The 19,035-nt window shown below is 38.8% G+C and overlaps 1 protein-coding gene across 3 annotated transcripts in view; it reads right to left on the bottom strand.

Annotated features, from left to right (window-relative positions):
• The window catches only part of LOC149028255 (exportin-4 protein), a 149,007-nt gene that overhangs the window by 114,151 nt on the left and 15,821 nt on the right, over positions 1-19,035 (bottom strand). For 2 of the 3 annotated variants that reach the window (XM_089135523.1, XM_089135533.1), the window contains exons 7-10: positions 11,417-11,488; positions 11,210-11,305; positions 10,817-11,077; positions 10,554-10,737 (exon numbers count right to left, since the gene is read on the bottom strand). In XM_089135523.1, the coding sequence (XP_088991649.1) occupies positions 10,554-10,737; positions 10,817-11,077; positions 11,210-11,305; positions 11,417-11,488 (613 nt within the window). The remainder of the gene's footprint in view (positions 1-10,553; positions 10,738-10,816; positions 11,078-11,209; positions 11,306-11,416; positions 11,489-19,035) is intronic. The other variant, XM_089135540.1, reaches the window with a different exon arrangement.

Genomic DNA, 19,035 nt, shown 5'->3' with positions numbered 1-19,035 from the left:
AGACAAAGAGTTAAAAGAAACATATTTAGCTATGGGATGTTGAGCACAAGATCTGACCCCTTTTCTAACAGCAATAGGAAGATCAGAAGAAGATACCTTAAGGGGAACAGTAGAATCTGATTATGGAGCAGGAGACTGAAGTGGTAACGTATCACCTTTCTCCACCTGCTTTAGCCGGTTGTATTTCTTCCTCTGGAAAGTTTGTACCTCCTTATTCTGGTCAATCTGGTCTTGAAAGACCCCAACAGTGTGTCTCACAAGAGTGGTATCCCCCTGGCTAGGTTCTTCACATGGTTCAGAAATCGAAGGGGGAGGATTAGAGTCCTCAGTTATACTGGCCAAAGTTTCCCCCTAGTCAGGAAACTCTTTTAGGACTCTTAAGTTGTGTTGGTGTGTGATAGGAAAATTTAGAGTCGAAAAGAACACCTCTCCTCTAGGACTCTCCCCCTGGAGAGGTGTATAGTAAGGGCAAAACTCATGAAAAATTACATCCATGGATACAATGAGTTTCCTGGAAGGAGGATGATAACATTTGTACCCTTTCTGAGTAACAGAATACCCCAAAACTATGCAGCGTAGGCCGCGGGGAGACAGCTTACTCTAGTGGGCTATGATTCTGGCATAACACACGCATCCAAAAACCTTTGGAGGAATAACAAAAGAAGAGGCTCCCTGAAGAATCTCATTAGAACATTTAAAACCAAGTATTCTATTAGGCATCCTATTCATAAGTTAAGAAGCAATGAATATAGCATCACTCCAGTATTGGTCAGGTACATTCATAGCAATCATAATGGAACGGGCTATCTCTAAGAGATGCCGATTCTTCTTTTCGGCAAACCCATTTTGGGCAGCCGTATCAACGCAACTGGTCTGGTGTATTATGGCAGAGTCAAAGAGATATCTTTGAAATTCACTATCAATATACTATATGCCATTGTCATTACGAAGGATCTTCACAGTGGCTTTGAACTGAGATTTAATAATATTATGAAAACATTGGAAAACTTCATTTTTTTGTTTTAAAAGATAAATCCATATAGAACAAGAGTGACAATCAATAAAAGTAACAAAGTACCTATGGCCAGTAATAAACACGTCGGCAGGGGCCCCACATATCAGTATGAATTAGCATAAAAGGAATAGGTTTTCTATTATGAAGAAAAGGTAAATAAGTAGAACGAGTCTGCGTCGCAAAAATGCAGGCTTCACAAAAAAAATTATCCTTATTACAAGAAACCAAATCAGGAAATATTTTCTTAAGAGTTCCTAGAGGGGGGTGACCTAGCCTACGATGCCACTGATGAAGGTCTGATATTACCAAATGGACCGGATTAGAAGACGTAGTCAAAGCAGACACAAATTCTCCAATTGGCTCGAGCAAATAAAGTCCATTGTCTAGTTTACCACGTCCAATCTCCTTCCCCGTGACCAGATCTTGGAAGACACAATAAGATGGGAAAAAAGTCACTTTACAATTCAAGTCATGTGTAAGACTACTGATAGAGAGCAAGTAAGTAAAGAAAGAAGGAACATGTAAAACTTTAGACAAAGAAAGTGATGGAGAATATTGAATGGTCCATTTTCTAGCAATGGAAGAATAGGAGCCATCAGCAATTTGAACTTTATCCTTTCCAGAAGTTGGAGAATATTGTAAGAAAATGGTGGATAAACCTGTCATATGATATGTGGCTTCTGTATCAATGATCCAAGGAGTAGAAACTGAAGAAGTTTGAAAGCATGTAAAAGTTTTACCTGAAGTAGCAAGGTAAGAGTTGGTATGGGTAGTAAAGGGAGCAATGGTCGAGGCTGTACCGAGCAGTAGAAGACTGCAGAATACGACGTAGAGTAGCGAACTCCTCCTGTGAAAAACAAACGTCTGTAAAGGGTGTGGTGGAAACTGTCTCAGAAAGATTAGCCTTTGGTTTTCCCTTTCTTTATGCTCATTTTTGCTCAAAATTAGCAGGCTTCCCATGCAATTTCCAACAATTTGCTTTGGTATGATATGGTTTTTGACAGTGCTCACACTTGACAATCTCATTAGCCGGATCAGATTTAGTGCAAACAAATTGTAAAGCTAATTTCTCCATAATAGGAGTTCGAAGCATGGCTAATCAACGACTTTCCTCACACTGAACAAGAGCATAAGACTGTTCTAGTGTAGGAAAGGGATAACGACTTAAGACTTGTACTCTAATCTGATCGAACTCCACATTCAAACCTGCTAAGAAGTCATATACCCGAATCTTATCAATGTGCTTCCTATAAGTCGTCACATCATCTGGGTTAGTGGGATGATAATCCCCATAATGATCCAACTCCTGTCAAAGAGATCACAACTCAGCAAAATATTGGGCCACTATCAATTCCTTTTGGGTAGTCTCATGAAGCTTCTTTCGTAGCTCATAAATCTATGCATCATTCACCAATTGTCCATAGGTTTCAGTAGTAACCTTCCAAATTTGGGCTGCAGCATCAAGTAATAGGTAATCCCGGGCAATATTTGAATGCATGGAATTCAAAAGGAATTACATAATTAAAGAGTCATTTGAGATCCATTTCTCTTGTGAAACGCTTGTGGTAGTAGGTTTGATAGTGGTGCCCGTAATGTGTCCAACAAGTCCTCTTCCGGCAATAGTCAGGTAAGCAGATCGGGACCAAATCAAATAATTTATCCCATCAAATCTTACCGAAAGAAGATAAAAAGTGGGATAATGTTCGAAGCCAGTGGGAGCAGGAGTACCATCAATAGTTGTCATGTTGACAAAATTATCTGCAGTTCTTCAATCTTCAACATTTCGAAGTAACAGAAATGTTGCAGAATGCAATAGCCAAACAACCCAAAACAATTCTAAGTAATGATAACACGTGAAAAGTATCTCCTCAGGTTACCTCCAATTAGTATATTGTTGAACCAAAGTACACCAGGAAAGTTTCCAGGAAAAACTGGAGGGACACAACCGGTCTGCTTAAATACCAGACTCCTTAGACAAAATTTTCCTAGACATGCACTTAATCACCCAATATATATTTCCAAGAAAACCGAAAAGAAAACAAACACAATCCAAAGAGCAATGGGTCCAAATACTTTTTTTTTTTTTTTTTTTTTACTTATAGAACCAGAGAAAAAAATCTGGTCTGGTCTACTGGTTTTTAGCTAATAGAACCAGAGACAAAAAATCCGGTCAGTCTTACTGGTTTTTGGCTAATAGAACCAAAGAAAAAAGGAAAAAAATACGGTTCTGCTCTGGTCTATTTCATACGATGGGTTTTGGATGAAAGGAATGTGTTGGACAATGAACCAAGAACTAAACCAAACAATGAACTAAAACCCGAACCAAAAGTTGAACCGAAAACTTGATCAAAGAACAAACCAAAGATCTATTGGCATATCAAAGAATTTTTCCCATATCTCCCATGGGCCAAGCATCCTAAATACCCTCTGTCCTCTGAAACATAACCAAAAAACATAACCATCCTATGCGTGATTTACTGGCATTCTGCATTGACCGTCACCATTAGTAAGCGTAGAAACCATCTCATTACAGCCCATATCACAACGCCCATACAACATAAATGAAATTAAGAAAAAGAAGAAGAGGAAAGAGGAGGGGGGAACCCTTTCTTGGTCCCATTTGAGCTGTTCTCTTAAAAGACCTTTGTTCCGGCCCTCATTCATTTCAACTACATCGCTGTCCAATAATAATTTACATATCAACCTTAGTTGAAACCAAAGTATCATTTTATGAGTTCTTTTTTTATCTTTATTCTGAAGAAAATAACCCATTCAATGTGTGTAGAAGGTCAAAAAGAGGCTTTCTTCTACGAATCAGCTCAAAAGAATAACTAGGTCTCCAAACTAGAAGAAATGACTGGTTCTTGAACTTTTTGTAATGAATAATTGAATTTTTTTTTGTTAAGTTGATGTCGATTGTCTCTTGGGTGAAGTTCTCTCACTAGTTGTCGGTGTTTGCTATGCTATACGGTTCAAGACCAATGCTGACTTTCATGTTTTTTCTTGTTTGTCCAAGCTAGAGCATTTTTTGTGGATACTCCAGCTTGAGGGGGAGTGTTAGAATACCACTTTCTATTTTAGCTTTGGTTTCTATTTTAGTTACTTTCTATTTTTCTTATTGCTGGGTTGACAAGTAATCTCCCTAAGATAGTGTCCTTTTTAATAGATTTGGGAGATTTTATGCAATATGTAATTTCCTTTTTGTTTTAAAAGTTCAAGAAACTTTCCTAAACTAAGACTTGATTTTACATTATAAATAAAGTATCAAGGGAGAGCCAAAACACACATGCAAGCTTTCTCCCTTCTGCTCCTCCTTCAATCTTCTTTTATTCTTCTTCTTCTTCTTTCTGAACTTCCTTTCAGTCCCCACGCTAATTACAGGTGCTGAAATTCTAACAAATAATTAGGGAGATTAGTTTCCTAGTATAACCAGATTTAGGAGATATCCAAGATCTGGATTCCCTCCAGCTACTAATAGAACAGCATATGCAGGGATATGTTATCTCATGCAACTCTTCCTCCTCTTCTTCCTCACTTCTATAATTCACTTTCTTCTCCTTCACTCCAGTTAGGTTCTGCATTTTCTTTGGCTCTGGTGTCAAAAAATTGACAATTCCCTTACATCATCACCTACTGCAAACAAGTTACAGCCAACACTGTAATCCTAAACCCTAAAACCAGCATGTTCTTGATCATTCAAGATCTTGAGTATCTATAAGAAACTTCATAACTCCTAAATTAATCATTCAAACCAACCCCACTTTTGGAGGACATCTTCTATACCCTGTCCTCAACACTTGATCCAAGTTTCACCTAGCCAGCGTTTGCTCTTTTTTTTCATCATTTTTTTTTTTGGTGCAGTGACAGGGAGGGGAAGGCTACAGCATTGACTACCTAATAGGTGTGTAGTAACTACTGTCTTTTACCTACCAACTTGGTCTGTGCAGTAACCCATATTGTCTATTTAGTTCACAGTAACCAATATTCGGCTTGTAAACACCCTTGTTTGAGTGAGGGATAGCAGTGCACATGGAAATATGAAACTCGTATTCAATGAGAAGTGAGAACAATAAGCAGCAGTACACATGGACCACAAATAAACTAATCGCACTTGACTAACAAGCAATACTTAGGGAGATTGGTTTCCTTTTTTCATTATAAATTGAATACAGCCAGATTTAGGAGGTATCCAAAATCTGGATTCCCTCCAGCTACTAACAGAAGAGCATGTGCAGGGATAAGTTATCCCAAGCAACTATTCCTCACTTCTCTTCTCCACTTCTTTCCACCTCTGCTTCTGCACTTTCATTGGTCCTGGTTCCATAAAATTGACAATTCCCTTACACCATCAGTTAACTGCAAATAAGTTACAGCCAACACTATAATCCTAAACCTAAAACCAGCAAGTTCTTGAACATTCAAGATCTTGAGTATCTAAAACCAAGAAACCTCGTAACTCCTATTAATCATGCAAACCAACCAAAACTTTTGGAGGACATCTTCTATACCCTGTCCTCAACACCTAATCCAAGTTTCACCTAGATAGTGTTTGTTTCTTTTCCTTTTTTTCATCATGTTTTCTTACTATCTTTTTAATAAATAAAAAATTTGGGCAGTGATTTTTTTTTTTTTTTTTTTTTTGGGGGGGGGGGGGGGTTTGGTTCTGTGAGCTGTTATTAAATCTTAAGTTTACCTAGCTCCTACATCTAAAAACTTCAATTCCCTAATCCCCATCTCACCACTTTTACCTCAAATCCCTCACATCACTATCCCAAACCTAATATTTTTCAAGAAGCAATCCTACAATCATTTGTTCACATTCACCCACCCTTCAGCCTTCACAACCCTAAAATCTCAACCAGAACCAAAACCACATGGCCTCATTTGAGATCCCTAACTTTCCATCCCAAACACCCCAACCAAGAGTTTCAACAAACCACATCCTGTACCCATTCAAGTTGTTTCTTCAAAAGATCTTCATTAGTTGGCACTCATTTCAATGGGGTCCACATCAGAGTTTTATCACACCTGAGCTTCTTGTTCGTAAAAGCATAGGTTGGGTTACATAGGGCATGGGCCCCTTGATAGATCTGTAAGGGGACTATGGGAGTACGTAGCTTAGGTACAAAAATACTTAATATCTAGTACATTACTGAGGTGAGGTAATCTAGTCATTTACAAACACCATAATTATGTTTCACAATTCACACTGCAGTGTTATGTAATATTCACAATCAGTTATTCTTGCAGTATTAAGACTTCATAATTTAAGGCTGATAAGCCCCCTTGTATATCCCATCATGGATGAGTAAGGATTAGATTTGAGTTGATTGAATTTGGGTAAGGCTAAGCAGAACTCCTCCACCACCCTCCCCCACCCTCCCGGGGGGACTCTGCTTGTGCGGAAACCTTTGGCATTGGGTTTTCCCCTTTTCTTTTAAACCTTCTCTTGTTTGCAAAGTTGACTGTTTCCTTTCTCCCCATGAGATAATTGCCTAGTGTTTGAAGTCTAGAAAGAAGTGCCTAGGTGGTTAAAGGAACAGGGGTCCTAGGCATTTCAAGTCCAAGGTGGCTTTGGATCTTGCTGTTAAAAGTATCCTGCTGTGACTGTGGATTCATTCTTTTACCTTCATCCTATAAGCTGCTGCATTGAAGAACATAGCAATAGTGAGAGGTATAGGCTATAGAGACAACGAAGAACCTCTTCACCTTCTTTTGGATTGGTACAAATCTCATACCATAGATCAAGAACTCGGGCAAATTGAATGGTTTGAAATAGTGAGTCGGGCTGAGACCTTGGCAGGGTCTTCACGAGACTTTGTAAACACTATAGGCAGCTCCATCTTAAGGGGTATACGGCGTCATTATTACACTTTTTCTTTTTAACTCAACGGTTCCATCTCGAGGGGATGTATGGCGTCATCTAGGGCAAACATTTGCTTCTAGCTACTTTAGACCTTTACACAGCAATGCCCCCAAATTTATTGCCAGGGAAGGGGGCTAAGGTGAAAATGAGAGTTCCATTTCAAACCCACATCGGAAACCACCATGTCAAAGCAAAAGCCTAAAATGTGCTCTTACATATATTATATGCTCAAAAGAATTCCAAGTCTATGAATTCAATATACATGCGCAAAGATCAAGTTGCAATCCGAAGGTACAACTAAAGACCCATAGTAGTATGTTCCACACTTCCATATGATGTCACATTATGAAATATCAACATGTGCTAAGCAGCTCCACCAGCTCCTAGAGATCCTCTAGCTCCAACCAGCTCAGACGAGTGCTCTGCCATATCCAGTATTCCAGTTGCACAATATTGGGAACTTGGGTACATTTGGGTGCTTCCATATACCATCATGGAAGCAAAATCGTTCAAAACCATTAGTTTCGAATGAGTTGCACAGTATCTATTCGTTGAGTCAAGAAAATAGATTACAAAAAATGATACATTGTTTCAGCCGAGTTGGGGTGGTTTCAACTTTCAACCATGTTTTGACCAAAACATATTACATATGGCTAGACCACTAATTTTTCTAACTGAAAATACCTCATCTCAATGGAGATCATCCCATTTCCCATATATCAACAAGGAGCATGTCCTAAATGTATGGATCAATTTTTTTCTTGTTTGGTTTATATGAACAATGGATTATAGTAAGCACTTTAATTGGGTTGTTCTGTGACATGGTATTATGGAACAATTGTGTGTTATTGGCATATCGTACTTTAGTGGCATCCAGCCTCTACTTTAATAGTGTGTCATCATACTTTGAATCATTTGTGGATTATATAGTAGAATGACGGTCCCAAAAAATTAAAATAAGGTGGCTGAAGTAGAGAGGTACATCCAAGGTCTTGTGCAATCGACAAATTGCCTTTCAAGCGCAAAGGAAATTTCTAGAAGACTATTTCACGAACAACCATAGTCGTGACGCCAACACCAAGAAAGGCACCAAGGCAACACTAGGTTGCCTTGACCCAAAAGAGGGCAAGGACAACTAGGCAAAGCCTTGACAACTATAATTTTTTTTTTTTTTTTTTTTTTTTTTTTGGGGGGGGGGGGGGGGGATGCCTGTTCCTTGGGGTATCATCAACAGGGGGTGGGGCAAAGCTAACGACCTAGCAGATACATCAAAATAGATGGCATTCCAAATCCTATCTATAGAGCGGGATTTGGAGGTCCATCTCCGAAGATTGCGCTCCCACCAAAGGTGTTGGATCAAGGCACAAAACACTAGTTTACCAATCCGATCGTAGATGGACAAGCCTGAAAAGTTTCTCAAAATTCAAGACCAATCTCGGAAGAATCCATAGGATCGCCTCGAGCAAGGCCAAATGGAGGCTAAGTTTTTTCCCCAAATAGATCTGGAGAAGGGGGGCAAAAAGAAAAGGTGCTCAAGGTTCTCCAATCCGTTCCAACAGAGGATGCAATTTGGGTTAGCAGGGATGTGGCGGCTAATAAGGAAGGATTGGGTGGGGAGGGCTTGGTTGAGGGCTCTCCAAAGAATAAGGGAATGAAGGGGAATGTAACCTTTGAACCAAACCAATGGGGGCCAAGGGGGCTTGGGATTATGATGTCTGAGGAAATTCCAAGCTGATGAAGTGGTAAAGGATTTGGAGGGGGAAGGAAGCCATATGATGAGGTCTCTTGAAGAGCAGGAGATAGGGGGAAGAGATTCCCAAACCAGATATGATGTATGGCACAGAGTATTGGGTTGTTAAGAAGTATCATATAAATAAACTCAGTGTAGTAGAAATGAATATGCTAATATGGATGAGTGACAAAACTAAGAAGGATAAGGTAAGGAATGATCATATTAGAACTGGTCTGGAACAAGTGATATGAGAAAGTCGTTAGAGGTGGCCTGGCCATGTTCAATAGAGGTTGTAAAGGCGATAAGGCGAGGCAAGGCAATAGAGGACAACAAAAACCAAGGCGACACCAAGCAAGGCACCAAGGCATCTCCTAAGCGACAAGTCGATACCAAGTTTCCTTGACCCAAAAAAGAGCTAGGGCACCAAGGCGTTGCTTGACAACTATGGACGAGACTTTGAACGTTGCTAATGATCACCGCCAGCAGCTTCCCCAACCAAAAGTCTGTCAGAATATCCAAAGAAAATCCAAGCCTTATAGCTGGCAGCAGGCAGCCAAACAAAACTGTCTCTAACTCAAGTGAGATTTATAAAGTTATCTCGACTCCAGTGAAACCTTCCCCCTTTTATACAAGATTGGTCAAAATCTTGGTCTCGAGCTAGTTATAACGTTTTTCTATTTTGCTGGCACCTTGTCTCATTCTGACTGAAAAGTTAGATCACAGCAAGATATTGAGAGTTCTGTTTTATCACACACCTTCTCTTCAACCTTTACCTATTACACCTTTCAAGCCACAAAAAGGAACCCATCTCTTGGAATCTCCTTATTACCCCATAAGCCTCGCAACTGAAATTTCAAAAAACCCCTTCTGGATCATTTAGGTTGGTTTTGGCAAGACCCTCATTCAAAAGAGGCTACTTCAGTTAAACTACCAGAAAGGCCAAAACAGTCTCGAATTAGCAGTGTTAGAAACAGGATAATCAACTTAATGTCAATTTATTATGAACATAAAATTATCATGCTTTAGTTCCTTTACCCATGGTATAAAATATTTGTTAATAATGTACATGCACTGCTTCAGCATCAGTCAGTATCGATCTGATATGCACCAACATGCATTTATTTTTTTATCTTTTCTTTTTCAATAGTATGTCTTGATTGGAAAAGTATTTATAGGCCGACACAGCCTGATACAGTACTTACCAATACTTCTGATACATATATGTTAAAGGAGACTTGATGGACAAATCAGTATGTATCAGCCAATATGGCTGGACACAAACTAACATGGTTGATACCCACTAAGACACCCCATGTAACCATCAGACTACAGAGTACTTTAGCTAGAAGTAGGGAACACATTACCATCAGTATTTCAACAGGGGTCAGTACTGTGCTCATGTCTGGTGGCATGCAACATCATCTTAGCCTACACTACTCCTGAAGACCCAAATAAGAATTTTAATTACCTTCAGCCAAATAGAGCATTACAACATGTAAGAAACCTCATCTGTTATAACATGTTCAATTTATAGCACTTGTCTCATTATATTTATACCCTGTTCTCCAGCTTAGTGTTTAAGCATCATAATGTCATACATTGTTTATGCATATTGTTTTAGTGCTCTAAAAAGTGTACTTCCATGTGCATTTTGACCATTTTGACTTGTGTAAGCATATCTTTAGGGTATCTTGCATCTTTCAAATACGGTAAGTCACTTTAAATCACCGTTCCGATACGCTAGTCATAATAATAATTTTAAACCCTACTCTTACATATGACTTGTAAATCACTCTTTACCTTTAATCTAAATTCTACGAGATTTATTATGTTACTAGAAAGCAACCACTATAATAGAAATGTATGATGTATGACTGAAAAAGCAAAACATATAGTTGGCCATTTCTACCAAAAAAAAAAAAAGGAAGCACTTAAAGTACCAGAAGAAAATATTGTCCCCATCAAGGAGCAAAGCTGAATAATAAGCTGTCTAGCAGAAGTAGCAATAGGAGAGTCAAGCCACCAAGAAACACATGAGAACTTTTGACGCAGCACCCCATATAAACCCAAGAGCCAACCAATATGACCACTGGAAATCAAAACATCATGCCATGAAGACCCTGGCTACAAGCAGAATAAAAGAAGTAAAACAACTGAAGAACCAACCTAAAATGAATAACTAAATAATATAGAGCTAAATAACCTGAGGAATACTTTTTACCCGTACAAAGGTACATTCAGACTTCTTAAGCGATTCAGCGAGATTTTGAGATCCTGAAGAAAACACATTTATACTTTTCACACGTTCAACTCCATTCTTTTTCAATCGGAAATCCCAGTTCATGATTTGTAACATGAGGTTTAGTGCAGCAGTACAAACTTTATCTTCTGTCACAGTAGAATTAAATTCCAATACTTTCTTTGTGATGCTAAAAACACCTTCTTGTGCCCAAGAGTAGAAAATCTACGAAAAGAAAACCAGGAAAACCACCAAAGAAGAGACTGGGTAAAACCAATAGTTAATTCCAGAAAAGGAAGCATTAGTAGCATCATGCACTCCTATGGTCAGTACAAAACCAACAGCAATAGGAAGAACCTTCAAATAGTGCAGCTCCAAGGAAGCTCGGCACTGTTCATGAAACTCCGTAGGAAGACCCATAGCAGTTGACGTAGTAAGTGAGAATTCTGACACCTGAAAGGAAGAATCTACACTTGAAAATCTGGCAAAAAGCAAATATGGAACAAAACCATGTGAAATTGAATAGCAAAAAACTATTCAAAGAAACAGAATCTTGGTAAATACCATTGACTCTAGAAAACTTATCCCAATGAACTGAGCAGCTACACCATGATTTCCAAGAACAGCTGCCTTTACCTAAAGTAAAAGAAATTATCATACAATTACCAAAAGCCAAAAAGAGCAACTTAACTTGAAAATCATAGCAATAAGTTGTATATTCCATGTCTTAATATATTAAAAATAAACTTATGTTGACTAAATGAGAGATATTCACATATTCAGAATGGAAAACAGCAAATAGGAGAGCGGTGCTGACTTGTTTCGTTCTTCAATCCTCCTACATCTACTGGTGTGGCATTTATAGTCTTATTAAATACACAACCTCAGCAATGAAGTCTCCCTTCTTCTCTTTCCTAGGAAATGGTGTTTTTTCCAAATTCTTCCATTCAATTAGTCGGGCTGCCACCTACGTCCAAATTCCCTAAGAAATCATAGGTATTCGCAACATCTGATAACATCATCGGTAGCCTTAAACGAATCTGGAAAATCTCTTTCATGTAACCACCAATTCCAAGCAGCCTGATCAGAACCAACGCAAATTTGGGGGGAAATAGGACTTCTTGAAACTTCCATTAGGGTAGGGCTGCAAAGAGGGGATTTCGGTTTCGGGTCTTGGAGGTTTGCTTAATTAAAGACAACAGGAAAATGTAAGTGACAGGCTAAAGAGATGGAGTTTAACCTATGGAAAATGACATTTGCCTTCCTCTAATCTAGGCAAATGCTAAACACATTCCGTCTCAGAAAATGGCATCGACCCCTTAATCCTGAAACAATTATAACTGTTACCAATCTTGTTGAGAAAGTCAATCTTGGTAGAATGGCTTAAATGATCAATGTTATCCCAAGCCCTTTATTATAATGATGTGAAAAAAAACAATATTACATAGTTACCCTCAGTGGGAATAAGAAATAACAAACTAGAAAATAAAGAAACTAACTTATGACCAAATTACATTAACAACTAAACCAACCAACAACAATCCCCCACAAGTTGAGGCATAGATGTAGTCATGCCCAACTTGTCCAAAATAGGGAGAAAGTCTCCTTCCTCAGAAATTTCAAGCAAATCAGCCCCTATTCCAACTTTCCTTAGACAAAAAAATAATCTGCCAATCTCATTGTGCTTGGTCCGATCATGTTGCACAGGATTATTGGCTATATTGATAGCAGCCTTGTGATCACAATACAACACCATAGGGCTTGGAACTTGGATTCCAATGTCTTCTAGTAGACCTTTCAACCATAGCAGCTCACATACTCCACAAACCATAGCTTTACATTCAACCTTTGTACTGGATAAGGCTATCACATTCTGTTTCTTACTCCTCCAAGCCACCAAATTACCTCCAACAAAGTACAATAACCTGAAAGTGAATTCCTGCCAAGAAACCCAACCCACTCTACATCTGTATATGCTTCCACTTTCAGGCTATCTATAGGTGACAAAAGTATTCCTTTTTCCAAGAGTAGCCTTCAAATATTGTAGTATCCTAGTGACAGCCTTCATGTGGATCATGTATGAACTAGACTACTAGGCTTACGGAAAATGCAATGTCAAGCCTGGTGTGGGACTAGTAGATAAGCTTCCCTACCAGCCTTTGATATCTTGCTTTATCCACTGGGTCTCCCTCTTTTTTCTTGGGTTTAGCTCCTACTTCAATAAAAGCATCAACTGCTTTACACCCCAACATTCCCACTTCAGATAATAAGTCTAGAACATGCTTCCTCTAGGATAGTTAGATACCTTTCTTTGATCCTGGCAACCTCAATTCCTAGGAAGTATTGTAGCTTTCCTAGATCTTTAATCTCAAATTCCTTGCCAAGAAAATCCTTTAGCCTCTCTATTTCCTCACCATCATTCCCAATGATGACAATATCCTTCACATAAACAATGAGAAGAGTGGTTTTGGTACCTGCCTTATTGACAAACAATGTTTGATCAGCATTACTTTGTCTGTAGCCAATAGACATGGTTGTCAAAGCGTCCGCCTAGAGCACCTAGGCAGCAAAGCGATTTTTCAACCGCCTTGTTTTGAACCACTTTATTAACATGCAGTTTTTTTGCTGCTTTTTCACCTAATTGCTACCACTTTGTCACCTTGTGCACCTTATTGCCGCCTAGATGCCAAAACGGTCACATTTTTTACATTTTGTACATGATAATATTTTTTCTTTATTCTACAAAGCCGTAAACGAACTTAATAGTTAATCATTTTAGAATTGGGAATCAATGAATCATTAAATGGATAAGGCACTTATTTGGTATCACACTATCATAGAGGTAAGTAAAAATATAAAATTACTACTTTCATTTTCATACTTATAATTTGATATAGTTTATAGTCATATGTTATGATGCTTGATGAGATGAACTTATGTTTGTGTTCTTTTTTGAATAATCTTTCATAATTATGATTCTTGAATGCTTTTTTTTTTAGATGAATGTTATTCTTAAATGTTTGTTTAGCTTATAATAAAAATTCATCAGCATAAAAGTAGTCGTATTGAAAGAATTTGACCCAACCGCTTTGGTTGCCTTATGTAAGACTTTGAGTTAGAGTCCGACTTTCAAATAGGGCTCCTCCTCAAAGTTAGTAATTTGATTCCTTCAAGATGTCATGTAAGAATCTAATCAGGGTTTCTTTTAAGAGTCCTTTTGTTATTAATTAGTCAAGTAATTTTTGTAAGAGGAATCCTTTATGGATAAGGTTCCCCAATTTGAGTCTTAGTCAAATGCTTAGGTTGAAAGGCTATAAATAGCCCATTAAGTTAGTAATGAAATCAGTTCAGAGTTTAAGAAACTCAGAGGCTTGGGTCATGGGGAAGAAACCCTACGGTCTGGGCTGAAGAGTGTTTTCAGTTCTGGAAATTCAACAACTCTCTTTCATCTTCATCTTCTTCCCTGCACCAGCTTCCATTGAAGGATTTCTGCAACTCTTCAATAAATTCCAGCACACAAATTCAAGAACATTCTGCAAGAGACCTTCTCCATCAAATAAGTAAACATCCCCCCTCCCCGGCCACCCCTAATCCCTTCCCCTAACCCTGTGCCAGACCTGCCACCCTCCCTAACCCAAATTCTGGAATTACAGCAGCCTTTTCCCATCGCAGGTGCTTCCAGCAAGATCCCTGCCCAGCTCTGTCCTGTCTTTCTTGCAGCAGAGATTCCCCTCCCTCTTTTTTATATCTTTTGCCTTTCTTGAACCCTTGTGGCAGAACTGAAACAGAAGAAGAGAAAAAAAAAAAAAAAAAGAACAGAAAGAAAGAGAGAATCAAGCTTCTCAAAAGAATCTTTCAACAAGAACACCCCTCCCTGACGTGACACGAGTTTAACCCTTCGCCGAAACCCTAAGTGGGGCCCACTAGATGGCTCCAAGAAGCCCCCCTAGTAGGGGTATTTAGGGCATTTTCAGTCCTCTTTTATTGCTGGAATTATTTCCAGATTTATTACTAGAGTTCTATTTAGGTTTCACATCTTAATTTGACTTTGTGTTTGAGTTGGTTTAGTTGTGGATAAGACAAGACTCTTCTACAAAGAGAGTTCCTATCCTTGAGGAGTTTTCTTTTGACTAGAGTTTGTTTTTAGTGAGCGAGTCCTTGGTTATCTTAAACTTTAGCACATGTGCCATCAGAGTTCTAATTAAAAGAGAATTCAGACATGTGCTTAGTAGAGTTTGAGATAAAGTTTTTCTTCAGCGTGTGTCTTTTTCTAGATTTCAATTCAAGAGTCCAGATTATGTGGTGGGATCCTTGTCCATTAAGGAATCCCCTTCGGTGTTAAGAGTCTTTTAGTTGGCTATAAATAAGCCTATTGTTTCTTTACAATCTTGAGTCTGATTACTGAAATAAATTGTGTTAGTTAATGATCCTCATTGAGGCAGCCATGATTAAGAATTTTGTTCAAGGTTCAGCAAATATCAAAATTACAGCAGCTAATCATCATCAACAGTAGCCATTAGTCATTCACAGCAGCCCCAAGAATGCACAAAATCGCAGACCCTTCCCCGGCCTCCTCTCTCACGGTCTCACCCACAACCTTCCCCCACCCCTCATCTCTCTTGTGCAGCCCTAGAAAATACCCACACTCCCATTGCAGGCCTCCTGCTACTTCCCCACCCCAAACAGCAACCTAATTCCCCTCCCATACTCCCTGCAACAGCCCCCAACCCCTCCCCCACCTCTACCATAACCCCACAAATTCCTTACCCCCTTCTTCTCCCCTGCGGCAGCATCAAAACCCCACCCCCTGTAGTTCCCTATTCCCCAGCCCCCATAAAATCCTTTCTTCTCTCCATAGGATCGCAACTCTCTCTAGGTTGCAGATCTACAGTTAGTTTTCCAAATAACCCTGTTTACTCAAGTCTGAAAATTCTCCTGCACACATCTTCTTCTCTAAATTTTCTGCATGTTATTTCTAACCTCTAAAACCTAAACCTACTTCAATTCAGAGCCTCCCATACACTCAAAAATTCTTAAAACTAGGTCTGAAAATTCAAGGCAGCAAGTACAGCCGCTTCTCCCACACTAGCTGAAACTCCCAACACCCTAGTTTTTCCGATTTTTTATAAAATTTTGATCTGAATTGAGCATTACACCAGAGTATTCAGAGTCATAAAACACCCTACACATTTCAGGATAACCTTTCTCTTCGTTGGAAAATCCTGGGCAGCACCTAGTTTTAGGGGATTTCCACTACAAACCTCCCCAAACCTGAACCCTAAACAAGGTTTACATCACTCCCTCTTTGCCGCAAGACTCCCCATCCCCTTCCCTCCCTAACTGCAAGCTTTCACATCTTTTTCCCATCCCCATTCCATCTGAAATTTGATTCTTGTTAATTCCTCAAGCTCTTCCTTCCCATTTAGTTTTGTTAAAACTATAATCTCTCGCAAACTCTACCCATATTAACCCTAATCCATTCCATTCCATTCCATTCCTTTTCCTATCAACCCTAGTACATCCCATAGGATTTTTGGGTATTCCCAAACCCTATTAACCAACAGCCCATCTTAATTTTGTTAAGTTTTACCCATTTTCTTCACCAAGACCATCCCATACTCAAGGTATAATTTCCCCAACAAAACCTAGGAGTCTCCCTTTTCTCCAACTATCCATTACTTTCTCCAAATTACCCCAAAACCATACCTAAACCTTCCCATAGATAACCCTCACCTTATTGAGAACCCATTTATTTGCTGGTTCTAATCAAAGAGAGTCCTGGAAGTCTAACACAGATCTTGGGTTACATCACATCACAGTGTCAAAATCCACCACAAATGTGAAGCCCAACACATTTGAAGAAGATGACCAAGAAATAGGTCAAAATTGATCTTGGAAAGGGAGAACACTGCTAGTTTACTACCCAAGCCAAGCATTCTGTGAAACAAAAGTGCAAAAATCGCTTTTCAATGGCTGGAGATACATATTGACATGCATCAGGCAATTATTCTGACATGAGTCGACATATCTCATCAAGTTCCAGCAATTTTTTTTGCAAATTGTTTAATACATTCTATATCACATTTTTTGACCAATACATGTTGAGGCAAATCACTGCGATACATGGTTATCAAAGCGTCCGCCTAGGCGCGCCTAAGCGGCCGCCTAGGCGGCAAAGCAGTTTTTGAACCGCTTAACTAATGGGCTGATTTCTTGCCGCTTTTTTGCTTAGGCACTATCGTTTTGCCGCCTAGATGCTAAAGCAACCACTTTTTTTTACATTTTGTAATTTGTGCATATTATTTATTTTTTAATCATAATTTATTCTACAATGCCGTATATAAATTTAAATATGTGAGCCATTTCGGAATCAAGACCCAATTTGCAAATGAACTCCGAGGCCCAAAATGCCTGTCGGCAACAGAATGTGAAGCATGAGTCATATTCAATGATTACTGATATAGTATATACTACTTTTCTTTCATTTTCATTTTTCAAATTGATTACTGATATAGTACATACTACATAATTATTGTTATGAATCATATGATGCTTGATGAGATGAAGTTATGTTTTTATTCTTTTTTTGGATAATTTTTCATAATTGTGATTCTTGAATTTATTTTTTTTATTTTTATGAATGTGATTGTTGAATGTTTGTTTAGTACTTTAGTTTATTATAAAAAGTATTTGTATTAAAAAATAGTTATATTAAAAACATTGACTAAACCGCTTTGGTCGCTTTATTGCCGCCTAAGCGCCGCTTAGCCGCCTAATCGCCAAGACGGGGCCTCAATCACTTTGGCCTCAATCAAAAACAAAATAAGCTTAGTCGCCTAATCGCCAAGACGGAGCTAAAAAATAGTTATATCAAACTTATTTTGTTTTTGATTAAAAATGCCTTTATTGTAATGTATCAATTGTATCATCTATGCTACGCATTGTATTGGCCAATACAATGCAATAGAGAAGATCACTATGGATGCAAAGTATTGCGTTGTTAAAAAGCATCATATAGACAAACTTAGTGTAGCATAAATGAGAATTCTAAGATGGATGAGTGGCAAAACAAAGACTCGGGAGTAGCTCCAATAAATAATAAACTACAAGAAAGTTGACTAAGGTGGCATAGCCACTTTCAACGGAGGCCTTTAAATGCCCCAATGCGGAGAAGGGATTTAATCAAATCAAAAGAATTAGAGAACTAGGGGTGGACCTAAGATAACCTTAAGGAAAGTAATGAGAAAGGATATACATAACTAAGTCCTTGTACCTAGTATGGCCTCAAATAGAGCTGATTGGAAGGCAAGGATCCATGTAGCCGACCCCATTTAGTTGGAAAAAGGCGTGTTGTTGTTGTGGTAGAGAAGATAAAATATGAAATTTTAAGACTATAGAGACATTTGTCTAATACCATCTCGAAGACATGCAGCATCAAAGCACATCAGCCTGTCTCATCTAATCTCAGCCAATACTTCAAACCCCGCCCCTAACACCAAACTGTTGAGAATTCAACTCTCTCTTTTTCCTACCTTACATGGTCCATGGCTGCCCTGCCGCCTTGAAAGCAAGACTACTTTATATGATGATCTTTCAAATTATCTTGTGGATTTATTAATGCTAATCCAAAAACTGCACCTGGGTTCTATTCTAAAAATTCCTAGAATGCCACCCCAAACCAAAAACTACAAACTTTAGCACACTTTATATGATGATCTTTCAAATTATCTTGTGGTTTTTTTTTTTTTTTTTTTTGGGGGGGATAAGGTTTGTATAAAAGACAAAAGTTGCAGAGTAGACAGCCTCCTAGAACCTCAGAAGGGGGAGAGGACTCCAGACAAAGAGGACATTCCCTCCTAACCAGCGTCGTGAACAGATACAAGCACCCACTCACAGCCTATAAAACACATATGCTTCTGCATCCATCTGAATCTTCTCATTAAGTTCCATAGGAAAATCCTCCGGAGTCCATATAACCTCCCCAGTACCTACTTCAGAACTTGTCATGTAATCTGATGGTTGGTTCAGTTCTCTCCATGCATGCCTATATTCTCTCTAATTTAATATACTCGCCCTGTGACCGATATCCCCACTTCATACCTTGCACTCTCCAAGGGCCTTGTACTTTCCATTCAAGAATGTCAATAGCCAGCTAGGAGTCAGATCTGATGCAAACTTCCAGT

Source organism: Hakea prostrata, chromosome 1 (assembly GCF_041222555.1).
Source record: "Hakea prostrata isolate BN-2017 chromosome 1, UWA_Hpros_2, whole genome shotgun sequence".
Classification (NCBI taxonomy): domain Eukaryota; kingdom Viridiplantae; phylum Streptophyta; class Magnoliopsida; order Proteales; family Proteaceae; genus Hakea; species Hakea prostrata.
The sequence above is the reverse complement of the archived record's forward strand: the minus strand, read 5'-3'. Positions and strand labels throughout refer to the sequence as shown.